The sequence below is a fragment of the Trachinotus anak genome, unplaced genomic scaffold (assembly GCF_046630095.1).
Source record: "Trachinotus anak isolate AG129_WGS33_773 ecotype Australia unplaced genomic scaffold, CSIRO_AGI_Tana_v1 ptg000004l, whole genome shotgun sequence".
In the NCBI taxonomy this organism is placed as follows: Eukaryota; Metazoa; Chordata; class Actinopteri; order Carangiformes; family Carangidae; genus Trachinotus; species Trachinotus anak.
In genome coordinates, this window is record NW_027273855.1 from 5,801,091 (window position 1) to 5,822,968 (window position 21,878).

Below are 21,878 nucleotides of genomic sequence, written 5' to 3' on the forward strand. Positions count from 1 at the left end.
ATTAGTTTTGTACCCCAATCAAACGCCCATGTAAACATTTCTCTGGAAAGGTGTTGCTGTTGGTTCCCTCCCTTCTTGTTGACATTGACCATCACAATGACATTCTTGCGTTATCTTACGTAAGCTGTGATCCACAGCTGCGAGCCAAACCCCATTAACAATCCATTTAACAAATGATTAAACCAGATATATAACATGAAACATACACAACTGGTGGTTAAGATAATGTGTAAGTAAGAAAAGTGCAAATTCTTTTTTGATGTAAAACGACCATAAAGAGACACAAAGTGACCACAAATATACAGTCTGTGGGTTTTGCTGCTACATCGGAGGGGTGGTGGGGGGCAGGCGGGGTCCTTTTACATGGCTTCACCCAGCAACTGTTCATAGTCTGTCCATGGCTGAAAACTACAAACAGCAGATGTTTAAGTTGCTTATTTGGCACTCCTTTATAACACAGAATAAAAAAATACACACACACACATACATGCACACACACACACTGAGATTCTTTTTAATGTATGATGACATATACAGTAGGAAATGTGTTATCATTATAATTATAAAATAGATTTTTATTGCTCACAAATCCAGTGCACACCCTACTGCCTGAGGGAATGACAGTTTGTAATCAGTTCAGTGCAACAGCCCTGTAATAATTACTGTGCCGGTATTCACCTCTGTATCAGCCAATATAAGCAAAACCTTATTAAATCCTAAATTTCTACAGGGAATAAAACACACTAAGAGATGGGCCTATTGCTGGTGTTCACAATATGAATTTATTTTCTCAAAGGAACCATTTGCCAAAGTATTAATTTGATACTGTATCTTATGTATGTGGTATGTGTACTGCTGTGTGAGTGTGTGTTAGCGCAAGCTGTAATAAAAGTTATCAGGCTTCAGATCTGCAACAGCGTCACTCCACATCTATCAGAGGAGGCATGTGGTAGCCTCTTACCATCAGCCTGGCACTCCATGATCCCTGCGGACGCTTTGGTTAATTTAATTAGCATCGGAGAACTTTAAGTAAGCATGGACAGACTCTGTTAGGATTCACTTGATTTGTCGAGAGGTGAACATGTGACCTCTGGGTAATGCAGTTCATGAAAGGTCAATATGAATCGCTGAGAAATCTGAAATGGACAGAGAAGAAAAGAGCACTGGCAGATTTTGAGAAGAAAAATTAACGATTAAGAGCAAAATAAAGAAGCTCTGATACTGCATAGCGGTGTGTACCAGCCCACTTAGAGCACTGCTTTCACATCAAATGAGACTCATGACTGAAAATCACATATCAGAGAGAACTGACTCTATTTACAATTTCATATGATCCACGACTGACTGGCTTTCTCAGCGTGTTTCCTGCTCTCTTTGTGCTGTGGTGGCTGAAGGGCTCCCTCTAGCTGCTTTTACCTGTATGTGACAATACTGCTGGAAAATGAGTTACTATTTTCTACAGTGATAATCTCAGTCCTTCATTTTGATAATTGTAAAATAATATACATTTCCTCAAAAACAGGACAGACATTGTTTTTTTTTTAACAATGTTGGTTTGAAAGTAATCAAACAACTGCTCTCTATTACTCTACTACCCCAAAGAGATTTAAAACACAAGACACAAAATGACTGTGGGTCTTGACTGAAGCAGCTGTTCATAGTCTGTCCATAGCTGTAAACTATTTGGAGTTACAAACAGCAGATATTTAAGTTGTTGATTATGTTGAATAAAATATGTAACTATTAATCGTGTACAGGTTGTTGCTGTGAAGAAATGTGAGTTTTAATACATTTCTATTCATCTACAAATGTGAAAAGAACTGGAGGAAAAACAAAAAAAAACATGAATGCAAATCGTCCAATGGAACATCATGTTCGGGGTCACGCGCTCTTCCGTAATACAGAAAGACATGCAAATGAGTCAAATCAAAATAGTTAACTTTTTATTTTTGTCAAAGAAAAAGTGATACAAAAGGGCATATTGGAGCCCATTAATAAGTACAAACCTGTATTTTTTTAACCCAGAATTTAGCAACAGATAAAAAAAAAAAAAAGTGAGTGAAAAAGTGAAAAGTGATTGTTAAGTTTCCCTTAAAAGCACTTTGCACAGCGATTAATCAGGCTTCAGATCAGTTTTGTTCTGTTCAAGCAATTTCATAGCGTTTGTCAGCAGACTGAGCTCGTAGACCATTGTGTCCAAAAGTGACTTCAACACATGAAGAAATATCCTTTTGTAGAGATTGATTGTGTTACATAATTTGTATTTCATGAAGAACTCAATACAGCTCTGACGCATTATTTCAGAATGTCCTGCTTGTCCCCATCTACCTGATTTGATTCCTACATTTACCAAAGATACCTGTACAAGTTTTAACTGAGGGTGATTTGACTTCAACCAGGGTGCAAATGTTATCGTGAACCTTTTCCAAACAAAGCTGCATTCATTCACCATGTCTGCACAGAACAATAAATCCTGACTGGACTATTCGTTGATAACTCATATTTTACCCAAACAAGGCACTGCATCTGTCCTGCAGAGAACCAAAACATGACACAAGTTTCACTAAGGTTGGCAACACTTTCACTCACTTTTGGTGAACAATGTCAATCAGTTCAGCTGCTTATAGAAGCTGGCCAAGACAGACAAAAGAAAAAAAAAAAAAAAAAAGATACCAGAGGATACATTCTAGGAAGCCTTGCATTTTAGTGGCTTGAAACGTTACTGTCAGTTTAATTGAAATTATAAGATGGAATTTAAGTTTTCCAAACATAAGAAAAGAAAAGATGTCTGTGGTTACAAGGTTTTCACACATTCACATGAGACTCAGAGGCACCCAAAGGCTACACCACAATACACGCACAACCTTAGAATAGCAATGTTGCCTGCAACTGCAATATCTAATAAATCTAAACTGATGTGACCGACCATGCCGTGACTGGGCAGGGTATAAAGAATTAAATTACACATTAAGGTCACACTGAATCAGAATGACAAATATACTCCATTTGTGAATTTCCCTTGAAAAACATTTGTTGGCATCATTGGCGAAATACAAAGGTTGCACATGCACAAAAGGTAGAAAATATATTCTCCGTAAGGGCAAAAAAAAAAACAAGGCAAAATGTAAATGTGCTACTAATGAGAAGCTAATTTACAAACAAAATACTTCTTTTCACCAGTGAAGGACATTTCAACAAAGTATGACTTAAAGTAAAAGTATGGGTGTCAAGTCCCTTCCTGCAAGAAAATGAATTAGAATTTTTGTACCATTTTTTTCTATTAAAACCTTTTTTTCTTTTTAAATAAATATGAAATTCAACAAAACATTTTGTATTTTCCACACACATGCACCCACACACATATTAAAACCCTACACTTCAGGAATGCAAAAAACATGTTAGCTTACATAACTTAGAACAAGAGAAAAAAAAGAAGGTTTGACGCAGGCATTTCTAACAACAACAACAACAACAACAACAACACATAGAAGGACAGTTTTCCATCTCACTCTGAACATATGATGTGGAAACATCTGTTATTGCTGCTTAATTCAATTGAAAATGAATGTGGTTTCAACAGAAACACAAGCAAGATGTGTAGTAGACGATGTAGAAGATGTGTCGTGGACACGAAGCCTGACGTGATTGTAGTAGAAAAACAAGGAGGAATTGATCCTTCTGGGGCTGAGATAAGATGTACATCCCTTTACTTGGTAAAGGTCATTGATTTAAGGCATGAACATTAACTTCCTGAACTGATCTGATGTGCATATACTGAAGTGAGAGCCCATCACTTCCACTTAACCGCTTCCTGAAGTCTTCACTGTTCTAAACCGATTACACTGACAAAAGCAAAGATTCAACTGTGCTTTAATTCACCCGCACTGATAAACAAACCAGAACTGAATGCTTTCAGAAAACATGCAGTGAAGAGTGAACGGTTTGTGAGGATCTACTGAACTTTTCTCAACTGGCTGAAAATGTTGAAAGAAAGAGGGAGGGAAAAAAAAAAAAAAGGGAAAACCTGCACTTCAAGCGTCCTTAAGCATTTTCTAAACCTGTAAGAATCTATCATCAACCTACACATCACCCGTGAAATACATCTAAAACAGTCACTCTCATGTTGCATCAAAAACATTGATTTAAGATTTTGCTCTCATCCAAACACCTGAGACTATGGCTAAACGCCTAGCTAACTAATAAAGAACAACATATTCAGTATTAGTTTTTTACCCGCTAGCATAACTGCAGCAGTCTATCATCACCTGGTTTCCTACACAAGACTTTAATTTGCTTATTTTTTCTTCAAAACCTAATTTTTTGTCAGACTGTGGAGTTTCTACCACCGTTGTGGTTTTGAAGAAAAATAATCAATATTGATGATGTCATGGTAACCCTTTACGTTATCGTTTATTCGGAGAAAGATGAGGGTCCAGTTCCCTAAACCCATCTTAGTTCTTAGTTTGTGTTCACCCCACTGAAAAGGAGTTCAAATCCACTCACAGCAGGCAGAAATAGACCATCAGCCATTTATTACAAACTGTGGGAGACCGTGGAACATGTGCAAATCTAGTCTGGACCTGGGACGTTAGAGGATCCAGCTTTTCAGGATTCCAGTTTTAGACACAAATTATTTATAAGGGAGAAGCCTTTTACTTTGTTTCAAGCTTATAACGACCATTGTTGTGAAAAAAAAAAAAAAAAAAAAAAGTGTGAAACTATCCCACGGCTCCAAGATGCTTTCAGAAAGCCCGGCCATGAATCTGTACTACTATTAACCCTGGTTTCAACTGGCAAACTAATCAGTGTTAAGGAAACCAGCCCACTGAGTCCGCACTCCACACACACAAACACCTGCACAATCCACTTGGATAAAACATCGTCAATAACAATGAAAACCTCACTTAGTACAAAATATCAAAATAACATTCATATAAATAATTTAAATAGCTATGCTAAAGCTAAGGTCTTGGTCTAAAATGTTTCAATGGCCAAAGAGAAGTGCTAATAATGTGCTGTACAATCTGGGGGATTTAAGATTTTGTAGTTGGGTAGCATTTTAGGGATCACAGACAATTACTCTGCAAATATTTTTTCTTTGCCCCACTTAATGTCATATGAAGTCAGTTTTTTTTTTTTTTGTTTTTTTAACAAAGATTTTGTCCATAAAATGTTGATTTCCAGGCATCCTTTAGTCATAATTTTAGAACGATTTCCCCACGTTCCTCCCTTCCTCTTCTTTTTCGTCTAACTGTCGCCCAAAACTTGCGATAGGTCGCCAAAGTCACAGTCAAACAATTCGCTGATGCCTTCATGGTCCTCCAGTCCAAAGTGGTAGTCGTGACTGTGAGGGGGGGACAGGTTGATGAAACCATCCAACGGGAGAGGGAGGCCTTCTCCGTTGAGGAAGTCCGAGGAGGAGAGGGGCGAGAGGTTAAAGTCTGGCATGTCTCCGAGGCCGGAGAACGGATCGCCTCCCAGGAACGACTCTGTCGCAGAAAGTAAAATGTGAAAAATACTGCATGACTGAGAAGGATCGCAGTCTACTGATCTACTAATGATTAATCAAGTGATTCACCTTAGTATCTGTTTTTTTAATTTCGTCGTCTTCACTTTGTGTTTGAGACTGTACATATCACACATGTAACAGGTTGTTTTCTGACACCTCATTTAGTGAAAGCTAAGCTACCTTTGAAAATTTCAACGTGTGCAAAGCTGCTGTTCCTTTGCTGCTGTTTGTTGTCCTGCACCCGTCTCCAACTGGGGTCGGATGCCCACAGTAAACACAATTTTTGCTTTTAATATGATAAAATGTTTCCGTCTGATTCAGGGCTGTATTGCTGTATGTATTTATTGACACTCACCTGTGTAACCACCTAACACCAGTGATGACGGGTCCTGTTGAGATGCAGCTGTCACTGTGGACGATGTTGATGCTGGGGATGATAAACCCACCTCCAGGGTGGTTGTGGAGGTTCTGGCTTGTGACTGGTCTGTGGGCTGTGTGGCAGGCGGGGCCAAAGAGGGATCAGCATTGGGTTTTGAGGGACTACTGCCTGTCATTGGGCTACAGACACCAGAGCTGTCTTCTGGACAGAGGAAGACGTCGATTGGACCCCGCGTGCTTCTCAGCGACACCTGGTAACCCTGAGAGATGTAGACAAATACACACTGAAACCTCATGATATCACAATAAAGAAAAAAGTATTATTCAAACTTATTTTTAAGGCCTGTACCTCACTGGGTTCTGAAACTTGCATCTGGGTCTCTGGTGGAGCTCTGATCACCATCACCAGCTGGTCCGGGCTATCAAACGACTTCCTCAGGTCCTGGCAGCGCACATAGCCCAACGTGACGGACACAACAATTAAGGAACATAACACAGCTGCAGCCGGTCTCACATTAAGACTGACGAGAAGAAGACTGCGTCCAAGACTTAAAAAAAGCTTTGCTGTCGATGCCAGTTGGCAAGAATCAAACAAATTACTTGTGTTTGAGGAGGAATGTGACAAACAGCTGGAACAGATGCTACAGTACAATGCCAGTGGCATGACACCCTGTTCTGCCAGCCACTGAGCAGTTAGCAATCTACCATGACTGATTATTGTACACTACTACTGTAACATCTACATGCTCTGTTTAACAGTCATATCACATTAATCAGAGGATCCACTTTTAAGTCCCCTACTCAAAGGCACCTTGGCAATGGTAACTCTCCTTTTTACCTCATTTGGGTCACATTTTACTGAATGGAAAAAATACAGACATTTGAACATTTACATTTACATATGCTGTACATGACCATGACATGTGCACCTAGAACAGCACTCAGTGGAGCACATACCTCCAATCATGTCTGACTTTTTACATCAAGGTCCAAACGCTATTTCTCGAGGAACTGATGAAAATATCAAAAGATACCCCATCTTGCAGTATTAGTGAAACCTGGATCCACCCCTTAGAACCAGATCCATACCAAAATATAATGGGTTCCCTGGCCTCCGCCCCACCCTTCAACAAAGTTTGATCCACATCGGTTCAGTTCTTTTTGCATAGTCCTGCCGAACAAACAAACCAACTGTGGTAGAGGACGTGACAGCAGGAGAGGGTGGTGGAGTGGCTCAGGGAGCAGTGCTGAGGTGAGTTAATAATTGCAGCTACGCCGGGGTGACTAATTTCTCTGCTCTCCTTTGAATCCAGTAGGGTGCTGGGACTAAGGCTAAAGCACAGAAGTGCACCATCAAGCTGGCTCGGCAGAGCTGCCGTTGGACGAGATGTGACTTGTGTTTGGAGCGGAGTGTGCAGAACCAGAGCGCATGGCACTCATGGTGATCTGCGTTAATTAATTGTGTCTTCAGAATAAAGAGCTGGTTTGGAAGCTGACATGTTGTGTGCTCTGTGCTGAAGTGAACCCCTGGCAGTCGAGAGCTGCTATACCAGTAATAAAAAAAAAAAACAGACACAGGGAAAACATTACCTCCTTGGTGGAGGTAATTAGGCTTCACTGGTGCTGCTAGAATCACATACATATCTGATGAGTCCAGCTTAGGTCTAACAGCATCAGTTAGGACACTTGATCGTGGTCAGAAGGATATTTCTTGTTCTGTGGATCCTCTGTGAGCAGTCGGAGCTGCAGGTTGCACTTGGAAATGAGCTCGTCCAGCTGCTCCTCAGCCTCTGTGAGGTCACACACCTCCTTCTGCAACTCCTTATGGCGGGAAACCAGCGCTGTATCAATTCGATTACCACTGCACAGAAAGAAAGCACAGAAAACAAACAAAAAAAAATTGTGGTTTCTGGACATGTATTCTTAGTTCATACTGTTGCTTTGCTCCAGTTTCTTTACAGTAGTATTATGAAGTCTGTAAATACATTTTAGTCTCTTATATAGACTCACAGCCACTGGATATTGTTCTTGGACTTCTTGGAGATGAGCTGGATTCCCTCCAGGACGTTTGTTATGTCGTAGATGCGTCTCTTCTGGACATCCAGGACCTGCGAGGCCCAGTTCAGATCCACCACGCCGTCAGCTGACTGGGACAACAGGCTGAGAAAACGCTTGGTGGTCAGGTTGAGGGAAGTGTCATACCGTGACTTCTCGGTGGTGGTTCTAGGAACTGAAAAGAAAAGGGATGTTTTTTATGAGCGAGAGTTTGGTTGATGATCAGGGGTAAAGGATTATGACTGTACGTCACATTTAAATGAAACATTACATTTTGACTGACTAGTTAATGATTGTTTGTTATACTTTCCATCCACTAAAAGCAAATGTCAGTCATTTGCAGATTTTTATATTTGCAGGATATTCTTTTCTATCAAATTAAACATTTACATCAGTGGAGGTGCATGTCATTTTACTTTTTCAAAGTCATTATAGCACCAAATTACATGCAATTTTGCATTTTAGTGCTTGTAACTTTGGTTAAATATGCTATTTATGTCAGCCGTCCAAAGCATAATGAACATGTCATTCGAGGTATTTTCTCAGATACACATCTGAGTGTCTCTACTGCTGCAGTGGAGTACTTTACGCCCTTTCACACAGGACTGTTATACAGCTGTGAGCCTTTAATCCTGGGTTAATTATGGAATTTTCTAATATTTCTGAAATATGACATTATTGATGAGCTGAACTGAACTTTCTGGCAAGCATTTCTTTTTTCTCCATCTTTTCAGCATGTATTCTCCTCCTTTTATGAACAATAGTAATGGCCAAAAGTCAAATGCTGACATCTATTAGAAACACATCAAATCTTAGTTTGGCTAATTGAGTGGTGATAACAAAACAAAACACTTGAATTCCAGATGTTCTGAGGCGATTGAGAAACACATTTTAAAAACCTTCCTGAATCTCAACTGCTTCCAATCAAATTCACATTATTCACAGCATCTTCCAAGTTTCACTACCACTCTGACTTCAAAGAGAATTTGGGATGAATATGACACTTTTTGAGTCATTTGGGTTTTGTACTTCAGCTCCAGTCATATTCTGTGCAAAACTTTCCCAACATTCAATTCTCTCATGTTCTTACAGTTTTCAAAATAATATTTACTTTACTACAGTTACTGTTCACTGCTCATTTTCAGTACTTAATGCTTTGCATATATCCCATCTTAAACGGTACGAGTTTGAAGATTTTTATGCTGTGGAAGCGCAACAGTAATCCACGTGGATAGTGTTTTTAAAGCATTTCAGATGTCTGTCAGCGATCAGTCTCACAGAACAGAGGCACCTCAATTTCCACAAACATTAACTCTGAGAAATGTGTTTTTTTTTTTTTTTTTTGTCACTCCCATCAGCAACCATTCAAATCTCCTACCTTATGTTTTTAACCCGTGAACCACAATGACTGATCACAGTCAGTGGGAGGGAGAAAACAGGATAAATTAACTCATAAATAATAATAACAACCATTGTCTTCAGTGTTGCTTAAAAAGTAGGGTTGAACAATTTATCAAAATATCATCAAATCAAAATATGGCCAAATACAATATCCAAATTGCAAGCATTGTGGTGCTGTTTGGTACAAGCTACATTTCCAACAAAAATCATGACTCATACTGCAATCACAATATCTTTCAAAATAAACACAATTTAAGTATTTTTTTTTTGTTGCATATCATTCAGTCCTATTAAAAACTACCTTTTCTCTCTTGAACAGACCGAAAGTTATAATATTTCAGTTGCTAGTCAGCCTGGTGAGGACAAAGACAGGTTGGCAGGTTGTAGCAAAGTCAGATTATATATGGACTGAATGGATTAGATGGATGAATGGATGGATGAATGGAGCACTCATACAGATGATGCGGTGTTTGTTTTAAATTTCTGTAACAATGAAAGATAAATAAGTGTGTGTGTACCTCTGGGAGGGGCAGGCGTGGAGGGTGGTGCTTGACCCACAGATGGTCGAGTGGTGCTGACATACTGATGGTCACTATCCAGGTCCAACTTCCTTTTCACCTGAAGAAATACAAATAGTTGCAGAAAAAAAATATAGACTGTCAAAAACCTACTATTATTATGAACTACATGTTATTACAATTGTGTTCTAATTATGTCTTGAGAAGAGAAAAAGTAAGTGAACACGACTGGAAAAGAAACAGCCTGGTGAAAGCAAAACAAAATGTCTTGAAGCAACAGGTGGAGGGACTTGTACGCTTCTGTTGGACACGTAGAAGCACGCCCAGGAAAACATTTCAAAATATTGTGCTGAAGGACAACTCCTCAGCTAACCACTTCCCACTTTCACTTTCTGTCTCTCTCCCTCCTTGCCACACCACGTCCCTCCCTCCTCACCGGAGGTCTTCCCAGAGCTGGTCGTCTCTTGTCCTGGATGCCCACATCAGCAGGGCCCTGGGGCGTGGCAAACAGCAGGATTTCCCCTGTGCTGGTGGGGGCGATGGCCGGGTGGAGTCCCTCATTGCTGGGGCTGGTGATGATCACTATCTGGTGGTCCTCACCCAGGTCAATACTCCCAGAGTTCAGCAGAGTCTCAAAGTCGGCCAAAAGATCCTCCGATGTCTGCCCTGTTATCAGAGTCTCTGACATTGCAGTGTGTCACTGAGTACCCCTTCACTGGACTTAAGGGGTGCTGAGGGGTCACAAACTAAGACGCTGTGGTTAGACAGATGCTCAGCACCTACTTGCATTTGCTGTACTCAGTGAATTTAAGGAACAAATGTTGAAACCTCCTGAAAGTTTTCCTGCAGGTTTTCAGAGGCTGCCCAAACATCTCTGTACAATGCCTCTCTTTCTCTATTATCGATCTAATTGATTATAGACAAGCTACTACACATATATTCTAACTAACAATATAACTTTAAGTGATATCTATCGCAGGCGACGTGCTAAATCAAATTCAGACTTATGGTTGAACAGTAAGACAGGATGTTCTGCCAAACAGGAAATTTGGCAAATAAAACAATATCGCTAAATGCATATCAAATCTGAGCCTCCAGACTCAACCGCTGATGTGTCATCGAAGAAAGACATACATTGACCGTGGCAGTAATAAACGCTGGGGGTTAGCGAGCTAGCAAGGGAGCGAGCTAATCTTTTGTTTTCATCTCTCCTGTCACCACAGTACAGCCGTGAGGCCTGGCCACACTGCCCTCAACACAGCTACCGCCACTGCTAACGGGCTAGCATCTGTCCTAACAACACACAGCGACACAAGTTCGCAAACCACCCGGTGCAGCCGCCAAACTAGCCATCAACGGGTGTAAAACTAGATTATTTCTCCTAACGCCAAAGACGGGGCTTAGTTAAAAGGCTATTAAAACTTTAAAGCAGCTTTCCAGAAGTAGGCTATCGAAATAAAATGTCTACTGATACAAAGGGCATCTCCGGATCTCAAAAGCATCTTTGAGAGTACGCGTATGCGAGCGACACTTGGTTCAGCGGAGAACACATAAAATCGTTACATGTGAAAATATATGGCAGATTAGCATGCTAGCTAAGTTATTAGCCGCAGTTCTTCAACCCCCTCGGTCTGTTGGGGCACGCAGGAAGCAGTCCGATAAAGCTGGAAATACAAGGAATAAAGCGATGAAATACACATGCATCCTTCACAACAGGAGCCGCTGGTCCTTCGGTTGTTCACGTCGGGAGCGGTCCATGTCCAAAAGCGCCGTCTCGACCCAGATATCGGCTGTTATTGTTGTTATTGTCCCAGCTGATCTACATCTAAACAAGGCTTGGACGGTTTTCGCGCGAAATCTTTTTTGCCGCGAAACGGGCACGTGCGTCGATCCCACGGTTACCATTGGTCAAGAAGCGGCTCTTTCCGCAGGGCGGGGCAGACGCTCTCCGATTGGCGCAAACGGTCGTCTGTCACTCTACCGAGCGCAGATTCGTCGATCATGAGGTGCGTTCATGTTCCGCGGAAAAATGAAACTTTCTGCCCTCGCTTTCATTGTGTCATCTTACTTCAAATTAACACGGCATTGATTTACGATCGATCGCTATTTAAACTACAGTGCATGCCATTGCTGTACCAAAATATGAACTATTTCTAGTTTACGTGTTTAACGTAATTGTGTTTTCACGTAGGAATATGTCCAATAGAGCCATGAAAACCTGAACTGTAATGCTTTGGTCCTTTAGACAAACAGACAAGCTGTACTTTCAACCGCTGTATATTTTTATACATATTTTTATGTTAGTGTGGACGTTAGCTGGCCTCCACCTGATGGCTTGAGCGCTTCCGTCGTCCTCCCCGACCAGCTGAGTGGAGCGCACCTCAACGGGCAGACCCTGCTAATCGAGCGTCTAGAGCGCCGCTGGAGAGCTACAAGATGGCGCAGGCAATATTTGAAGTGCTTGAAGGTAGGAATATTTGGTCAGTTACCACGTCCCTACAGCCAGAATAACACGCGAATTTGTATTGCAAACAATGTCAGTGTACCGGGCACATTTCGATGCACGGAGACCTCACTATCAAACGATTTCATGCGTGCATTCTTGTTGGAACAATCCAAACATCCCCAGGAAGGGAGAGTGTCTAGGACTGTAAACAAACAAACAGCCTGGTTATTGTTTCGACCTTATGGACAGCTTGTGACTGTAAGTTGGTCTCATCTGCCGCAGTCAGGCAGCAAAACGATGTGGGCCTCCTCCTGCTACTCAGACTGCATCTGCAGCAGGCCATTTTAATGAAAACCCATCATGTAATATTTCATTTCATACCTGTAAGGATTGATAGTGTGTGTGTGTGTGTTGGTGAATTTAAAGTGACATTTTACTGTGTGTATTCTATCTTTCGAGGTATTAATCATTATTATGAATGAATTTGTGTGCATTCTTCCTCTAATATATTACTACCACAGAGAAAAGGAGCTGCGGTTGCTGAAAATAACCCGATATGAAGCTGCTAGTCTTGACTTAATGCACAGTATTTTTTCTTTTCACATTTGACGGCTTGGCAGTTAGTGCAGAGATCAGCCCTCTGTTGAAGTGTTCAAAAAGATGCAGTTCATCCACCATCTTCAGGCCCAGACTGGTTATTCACCTACACCCCTTAAGAGACTTAAAGACAGTCGGATTTCAGTGAATGGATTGCCCAGAATACAGTGGGGCATGTTACTTATTACACTGTTTCTCCACCCTCCTCTTCTTCCTCTTCTTGCTCTTAAGGGATGGACAACCAGACAGTGATGGCGGTCCAGTCTCTGCTGGATGGCCAAGGTGGAGTTCCTGACCCAAACAACCAGAACGTCTCTGGCACGACCACTATCCAGTCTATGGGTACGTGCAACAAATACAGTACACGACAGCTATGTGATTGCAAAACGAACAGAGGGATAAAAAGCAGTGAGATGAGCATCATCGCTTCATAGAAAGAAAATCCACAAAATAAAAAAGCCATCTGGTAGCTGAAATGGGATGTAAAGGAATACTATCTTTGGAAAACATGTGACAAGGGGCATTTGGATATTAGTTTTATCAAATGTGTCAACGTCCCCTAGGAGATTTTTTTAGCATCTGAAGATCGGTTTAGAGAGTAAATATTGGTTTAAATAGGAGCCACGCTCAGTAAATAGTAGTAGTGCAAGAAATAGCAACGGTTAATGTTTTATTTTCTTATATTTGGATTTTTTTTTATTTTAATCCGATAGTTACAAGTTGCCCATAATTGTGGTTATTATTGTTGTGCGTTTACTCTAAAATATCTCCCTCTTAGTGCTTGTTTGTGAGCAGCATACTTTAAGCCTCTCGCCCTGAAGGCTGCTGTTATTAATGCTGGTCACCGTGTTGTTTCTGCTCTGCAACCTCTTTGTTGCTGCTTTTTTCTTTGATTGTGCAGCTGTGGACGCTTTTGAAACTAACCTGTTTCTCTTCTGTTTATTCCAAACAAATCACTTTTGTTGCTACTTGAAACGTAAAATGCATCATCGCATCCTGTACGGCCAAAACTGGCGATACAGAATAATGTGTGAATACAGCAATGTTATCTAAGTTGACATGTTTTGTAAGAACATGCTTGAGGCTCTGACTGCAGCGTAAAGCAGTGTAGGTCTGTCATTCCTTCTCCACTGTTTTCTGCAGCGAGTGCCTCAAACCTCCATGTTTGTCCCCCCCCCTACAGATGACGAGGACGTCTTCCTGTGTGGAAAGTGTAAAAAACAGTTCAATTCTTTGCCAGCCTTCATGACACACAAGAGGGAGCAGTGCCAGTCCAGCGCCCCCTCCCTGTCCACGGTGTCCTTGGCCTCCACCAACGTCTACACACCCGTCCCGTCAATCAGCTCCGGACCACAGACTCCTGCCAACAGACAGGTGAGGACAGAGAAATGGGTGATTGCTTCATTGTTAGATCAATTAAATGCTGAATCAGCTACTGAAAGGAGAATTTATTTCAGGTTAGGTCAAACAGTTTGTTGATGTACTTGCAGAATATAAACCAGAAGCTTGTAAATATGGGTTTGAATAATAAACAGAGAACAAAGAAAGTGACCAGCTGGTCGAACATTTGCTACAGAAAACAAAGAAAGGACAAAAAAATAATAATAATAATTTTTAAAAACGTAATAATAAAATTTAGAGATATTTTATCATGTGAATTTGTGTAAAACATGACAGCAGTGACAGCATGACTGTAACTATGACAAGAATTTCTAACAAGAAAAAAAAAGTTCCAGCTGCAGCTCCTTTAAGAACCAGTGCACTGAAACCAAGACAAATAATTATGATGAATAATAATAATCACAGCATTAAGCAAAGTAATAAGGATTATAATTGTTTAACACAATCATTTATGTTTTCTGACTTTGGATTGTTTCTTGATCACGACAGCAAATACCAACTCAGATTTTATTTTGTTTTACTCTGCACTTACACACCAGGTATCCACCTACATCACAGTCCCCCCCTCCCCTCTCACACACACTCTGGTGCAAGGCAACGTGCTGGTCAGTGACGATGTTCTCATGTCGGCCATCTCAGCCTTCACCTCCATCGACCAGCCCATGGCCGCCATGCAGACGCCTATACAGGTAAAACAACAGGAGCTAAACTGGGACAGTTGAAAATGTCCGTTCTCACAACAAAATGAAAACGAAATCATACAACCGTTTGTTTTGTATTGCAGAGTAACCTGAGCATGCACACAGCCGGCGTATCTTACCTTCAGCACCATCACCACCACCACCACCACCATCATCATCATCAACAACAGCAGCAACAGCCTCAGCCCTCCCACCCCTTGCCCTCCAGCCAAACACCGGCCCACCCCCTGCCAGCCGGCCAGCCTGCCCAGCAGCCGCTCTCTTCTCAAGTCCCAGCGAGCCACAGCAACTCAGTGGTCCAGGTGTACAGCACAATGCCCCATATGGCTGCGGGTGGAGGTGCAGAGATCCACACCCTGGGTCTGCAGCCTTTCCATCCTGTACAAGTGAGTAAGCTTCGCCGTTTGGTTACCATCTCAGTGTTACATATGCTACACATCATTTAATTCCAAGGCTGTTTTTGTCACAGGGGAAAAAATGTAAAACCTTTGTGACTATAATGGCTGAAGGAAGAATATTAAAGAAAACTCCAAATGAAACAATTTCAAGAACGCTCAAGTACATGATCAGATGAAGCATGGAGTCGAAGTTGAAAAGCAGTGTAAGACAAAGCACTGAGTCTGTGTGTGTCCCTCAGGTGCCCAGTCAGTGTGTGGAGAGCCAGTCGTTCACCACCCCTCCTGTCTACAGCCCCGGGAAGCAGGGCACCAAGACAAAGACCTGCAGCATCACCACCAACCTGACGGAGCTGGGCGACTTTGAAAAGGTCATTATTCCCAAACGACCAAGAAGCAGCAAGAAGAGCCCCGACGGAGCAACAGGTCTGTGAGGAGAAAGACTGAAGGGCACTGAAGCTGTTCACTGGGGATATTCTGTGCTGTTGCCTAAACTTATATTTGACCAGTTTTAATAGCAGATGATAAAAGCATCATGAAGGAAAATTCTCTGAAACATCAGTTAAATTAGAGACAATACACATCTAATGTTTATAATGTATTCCTGCATACTCGTCTAAGATCCATTCAAAATGAACAAATATTGAGTTTTAAAACATGATACGATTTAATTATTAATTAATGAAACTGCAAACAATGACTGATTCGAAATGTGTCTTGATGATTGTAGGATAAATATTCATTCCCTAAATGTGACCTGTTGCTCTTTCTGCAGCAGAGCAGCTGAAAGGAAAAGGTCCGAAGCTGAAGTGTAATTTCTGCGACAAAATCTTCTCGAAGAATTTTGATCTCCAGCAGCACATCAGAAGGTGAGTTACTCCCCAACTGACCAAAAAAAACAAAAACAAAACTTCTGTACAGAAAACAGCGACTCAGTTTAGTTCCAGTCATGACTTAATGACTTATAACCATTTTCCTTTTACAGCCACACAGGAGAGAAACCCTTTCAGTGTATCGTCTGTGGCCGAGCCTTTGCCCAAAAGTCCAACGTGAAGAAGCACATGCAGACACACAAGGTTCGCACAACCAGCTACAGTGTCTTTGACCTAATGTTGTAGTTCTGAACAGTCAGAAAATACCTGTGGTGCAGTGTTGTGAGTTGTGCATACATTTTTAATAGAGACTAACACAGCTATTGACTGGGAGTTTTGGTTAATGGAATATACTGCAATGTCCAGTTTGCTGTAGAACATCATTTAAAATTAGGCTTCATCAGAAGGCTCTTTCATTTTAAACCAATCAGTGACTTGTTACTCCCATAACACGTGAACGCAATATAATGCCAACAACCTAGTAACAGCAGCTGTCTTTATCTTCCAGGTGTGGCCTATGGGTGTGGCCAGCACAGTGTCAAGATTACCAGTCACAGTAAAGGTGGTGCCAGTGTCATCCAATCAGGAGGAGGGAGGCGGGGAGCCGCAGCAGCAGCAGCAGCAGCAGCAGCAGCAGCAGCAGCAGCAGCAGCAGCAGCAGCAGCAGCAGCAGCAGCAGCAGCACTGTGAACAGGAGGAGGAAGGGTCTCAGCAGCAGAGCAGTCAAACACAAGCAGAGGAAGCAGCAGCTCAAACAGGTAATATCTGTTGTGTGAAATTACACTGATGACATTACAACAAGTTAATAAACCAGTTGCCATTACACTGCTGTGTGCTCGTGGTTTCCTGCCACATGTTCAGCACTCTGCTAACGAAATCATCATCATCATCAACATATCACTCATATTGTGTTGAGTTTAAGGTTTTTACTGATCCAGGACAAAGAAACGCTAATTGCAGTTGTAAAAGTAATAATGCTCAATAAACACAATGCATGATTGCAGAAGCTCCAGGGGATTTGGAGGAGAGTGCAACTGAGGCTCAGGCGGATCCGGAGGGCAGCCAAGGGGGGGAAGCCGTGCGGAACGGGCATCCCCAGGGACAGATGCAGGTGCAGTCCAACCAGAGCCAACAGTGCCAAGCTCCGACCAAACAGATCGTCGTGATCGACAGCTCCTACCAGTGCCAGTTCTGCGCCAGCAAGTTCAAGACCTACTTCCAGCTCAAGTCCCACCTGACCCAGCACAAAGGGGAGCAGGTGAGCAGATGCAGGGTGTTTTTGTTTCCTTTGCTACAATAACAGTATGAAATGATTTTCTGATTACTTCAGAATTGGATGCGGGATGCAGCCTTTTCATTACAACAAGCTGCGAAATACAGAGGGATAAAAACAGCCAATAAAGCCAGATTAGTGACTTCATATCTGCTTCCCTGCAGGTTTATAAGTGTGTACTGAAGTCCTGCTCCCAGACTTTCCAGAAGCTGGATCAGTTTTTGGAGCACATCAGGACGCACCAGGAGCAGCTGACCTACCGCTGCCACCTCTGCAGCAAAGTGTTCCCCTCGCTGTTCGAACTGGGCGTCCACCAGTACTCCCACTGCTTCTGCCCACAGCAGAACACGCGCAAGGAAACCACCATCTACAGGTCAGCTCAACCACTCATTACATATTCAGTTCAGCAGAGCACAGGGGGAAATAGTCCCAAATAAACACACTAGTCAAGTCAGTTGTATTTGCATAGCACCTGGTTCACAACAGAAGTGATCTCAAGGCACTTTTCAAATAGAGGAGGTCTAGATCTTCTCTTTACAATAATATTTAGAGAGACTCAATAATTCCCACTGAGAGCGAGCACACTAGCTGAACCTGACTCAGGGTGGGCGGCCATCTGCCTCGACCGGTTGGGTTGAGAGACTGCAGGGGAAAAGACCACCATGCAATAATAGTAATTATAATAATAATGATCATAGTAGCAGCAGTAACAGCAACAAAAATAATGTTAATGTGAACTTATAACTGCTATAAGTATAGTACTAATGATAGCTAATATCAGTAATTAATTATAATAAGGTGCCCATCTGTTTTAACTTTTTAAAAAAAATGAAACTATATTTTAAGCCACTTATAAAGATGATATCCTCAGTAAGAATGATTGCCGCAGAGAGGATGGGGAAGAGGGAGAGTTCACACTGTAGTGTTAGTGCTGTAAACATCTGTAGTGTCTGAATGAAGCTGAGCATGATGGACGGTCTGACCACCACCAGTTGGTCCTCAGCTCATTTTATGTTTGTACTTATCTGGTGTGATGGATATGTTACCGTGGTCGCTTCAGTGCATCTTTTTTTTTCCTTTTCTTTTTCAGGTGTGTGAAGTGTCAAAGCAGATATTCTACCCAGGAGGCCCTGGAACAACATCTAATGACTGCCTCACACAACTTTCCCTGCCCACACTGCCAAAAGGTACAATAGAACACAAACTACACATGTCTGAAATCTGTCAAGGTATCCTCATGTAAAAAAAAAAAACTGCATGGTCAGCTGTTCTGTGTAGTTCACTAGTTCAGTTTTTTTTTTTTTTTTCATGTCACATTTGCAGTGCAGTGTCTCATCTGATGTCTCTCTGGCCATCAGGTTTTCCCGTGTGAAAGGTACTTCAGACGCCACCTCCCCACTCACGGCGCTGGAGGGAGGTTCAAGTGTCAGATCTGTAAAAAGGCCTTCAAGACAGAGCATTACCTCAAACTGCACACACGTATTCACTCAGGTCTGAGAAACATTATTTCGCAGGAGAACTTTCAGCCTCCAGACAGCTGTGCATTTTCCTAGTTCTGTCGCTAAGTCAGGGGCAGATGTGCTGATGCTGTTGCTGATTGCTGATGATGATGACTGAACACACTGTGGCCACATTGGGCCATCACTGCTAAGGCCTACAACCCAGTTCTGCTCTATCACACCAGAAGGAAATGCTAATACTACCTTAACAATGCCTGAGTAAACTCCTGGGCTACTGATAAATGTTAGATAATGTAAAGTTGATGGGGATGAATCTCAAATGTTAATATTTGAACGCTTTGGATGCAATTGCGAGAAATTAGTCAGAGCAAATGCTAAAGTTACGTTCACCACCGTTTGTATATCATGTTATCTAACATCTGACATCTGTAGGAACCATTAATCAAAGTAAGATTGATGCTGATTCCATGTCCCAGGTGAAAAGCCATACAAATGTTCCCTCTGTGAGGCGACGTTCAACAGGAAGGACAAAGTGAAGCGACACATGCTCATCCACGAGCCTTTCAAGAAATACAAATGTCCCTTCAGGTGAGGATCCCCAGTGGGAAAGTCCGATCAGCTGAAGTCACTCCTCCTCTCTATGCTTTTTTCCTTTTCCTTCTCACCTGTGCTCCTATGTCACCTTTATTTAGTTCTTCCTTTTCGCTTTGATTCTTTCCTTTCAGGCTGTCTTACTTTTCATTTAATCCTATTCTAATGTTTAACATGTTTTCTCATTAGGACGCACGTGGGCTGCACCAAAGAATTCAACAGACCAGACAAACTCAAAGCCCACATTCTGTCTCATTCTGGTGAGTGAATAATGCCAATAATAATTCTTATTTAAATAAAGAAGACAGAATATTGTTTGTGATGCTCTGATAAGCTGTAATTTGTCTCTTAACTGATCCATCTGTCAGCAGAATCTGTCAGCAGAATAATAAGGTGGAATTATTGCTCTTGGATGAATGAATGTTTTCTAGATAAACCTAAGACTAAACTGCAAAGTGCATGTTTACAGAACCAGGATAGTACATTAACTGATAGAATAACGTCTGTAAATTTAATCACCAGTTTCTACCTCCAGAGCAGCTCAAAATCCAGTAGCTTCTTGTCTATCTACAGTCGTCAGTTAAATACAGTACATGTTTACATAAAGTAGGCACTGAAACTATATTATTAACTCTTCTCTCACCCAGGTATCAAACCCTACAAGTGTCTATTTTGTCAGAAGGCGTTCAGCCGCAGAGCACATATGCTCGAGCATCAGCAGTCCCACACAGACAACTACCGCTTCAGATGCTCCACCTGCAACAAGGGGTTCACCAGGCAGAGCTATTACAGAGACCACAAATGTCCAGCAGCAGGGAACAGGACGGGAGAGGAGGGAGCGGCCGGAGAGGCAGAGGGAGACGAGGCCATAGGAGTGTCAATGGTGGAGGAGAAGGATGCAGAGGATGATGGGAGAAGAAGCAGGTTCAGGAGAGAGGCAAAAAGGCCAGGGACAGGGGGAGATGATGGAGAGGAGGACGAAAGCTCAAAGGGCAGCCACGAGCAGGCGGAAAGACAAGAGGAAGAGGAGGAGGAGGAGGAGGAGGAGGAGGAAGAGGAGGAGGAGGAGGAGGAGGAGGAGGAGGAGGGAGAGCGGAGAGGGATTGAAGAGGGCTGCCAGGCTGCTATGTCTATCACCACCATCGATGGACAGGCAGAAAGAGAGGAGGAGGAGGAGGAGGAGGAGGAGGAGGAGGATGATGACGACGACGACGGGGTGGAACATGGCGGCGAGGCACTGATTCAGAGCAATGATCAAAACTGTTTGCAGCAGCCATGTTTGTAGTTTCATCATCTTTTTGGGAACATTTCCTGGACATGGACCAATTATCCATTACAGTATTTAAAATAAAAACAGTCAGAGTCTGGGGAATGATTTTATTATGTGTTTTATATTAAAACGCTACTTCAATCATATGCACGTATTTTACTTCTTTTACTATAAATGAAAATGGGGTATGTTACCTGGTGGATCCCTACTGCCACGATAACCAGTGAACCATTTCCATACAGATTTTGTGTCACCAGTGTGTAGGTTTTAGGGAAATTTTAAAATAATATTTATAATTATGTTTTCATTAGCGTATAATCAGCTGAAACTAAGAGTCATTGTGTTTTCGTTATCTTACAACGAGACCTTCACATCTACATTGGGAGTGGGTCCACTTCCACAGAGCCCACCATGTTGCACTGCCATGATTCTACAGTAGCCCAGAATGGACAAACCAAGCACTGGCTTTACGTCACTTTATGTTACCTGAAGACCACCACAGGGTCTCCCACACATTTGGAAAGAGATGGGTATTCAATTGTTTGCAATCTGCACCCTCGCCACTAGATGCCACTAAATCCTACACACTGGTCCTTTAAACCGTGAACCGTAAACAGTGATCAAGGCGACTGTTTTCTTGAATTCTATGTAGCAAAAAGTAAATTGTTATAGGTTTACTTGTGTCACAAAGAATATGTGTCCATATAAATGTCCCTGTATTTGAGTAAAATTTCACCCTCTGACACTCGTTTACTGTTGTGTAATGATCAGTTTTTGCTCAATTGATAAATCACAGTAGGTGATATCTTAAATATCTATAAGTTCACCTCATGGGAGCACCCAAAGAAGGGCTAAATCCAATAATAAATTGTGGAATATAATTGTGTTATACAGTATTGTTAGACTATTATTTAAAATATTTATGGCCATAATGAAGTTTGATATTGCATACATGCATAACAGGTCTACATTTTTTTATTGTTAGACAAACTATTTCCATCCAACACAGGA

General features: G+C 41.9%; 2 protein-coding genes across 3 annotated transcripts; one reads left to right on the forward strand and one right to left on the reverse strand.

Moving 5' to 3' along the window:
• Positions 1-1,921: 1,921 nt before the first annotated feature.
• Positions 1,922-11,744, reverse strand: e2f1 (E2F transcription factor 1). The gene is made up of 7 exons (XM_071475479.1): positions 10,298-11,744; positions 9,862-9,961; positions 7,898-8,117; positions 7,596-7,748; positions 6,237-6,351; positions 5,865-6,147; positions 1,922-5,489 (listed from the first exon to the last, which is right to left on the reverse strand). Exons 1-7 carry the CDS (start codon positions 10,547-10,549, stop codon positions 5,248-5,250), a joined length of 1,365 nt encoding a protein of 454 aa, XP_071331580.1. The 5' UTR covers positions 10,550-11,744; the 3' UTR covers positions 1,922-5,247.
• A 471-nt stretch (positions 11,745-12,215) lies between these two features.
• znf341 (zinc finger protein 341) lies at positions 12,216-21,618 on the forward strand. Of its 2 annotated transcripts, none has more exons than XM_071475476.1 (16): positions 12,216-12,328; positions 13,136-13,246; positions 14,088-14,278; positions 14,845-14,994; positions 15,090-15,392; positions 15,644-15,827; positions 16,177-16,270; positions 16,387-16,477; positions 16,782-17,031; positions 17,278-17,531; positions 17,711-17,919; positions 18,637-18,733; positions 18,905-19,037; positions 19,483-19,594; positions 19,787-19,857; positions 20,245-21,618. In XM_071475476.1, exons 1-16 carry the CDS (start codon positions 12,298-12,300, stop codon positions 20,880-20,882), a joined length of 2,919 nt encoding a protein of 972 aa, XP_071331577.1. In that variant the 5' UTR covers positions 12,216-12,297; the 3' UTR covers positions 20,883-21,618. The 2 variants fall into 2 exon arrangements, with proteins under 2 accessions (XP_071331577.1, XP_071331578.1); XM_071475477.1 differs by having other exon boundaries at positions 16,180-16,270.
• Positions 21,619-21,878: the final 260 nt, after the last annotated feature.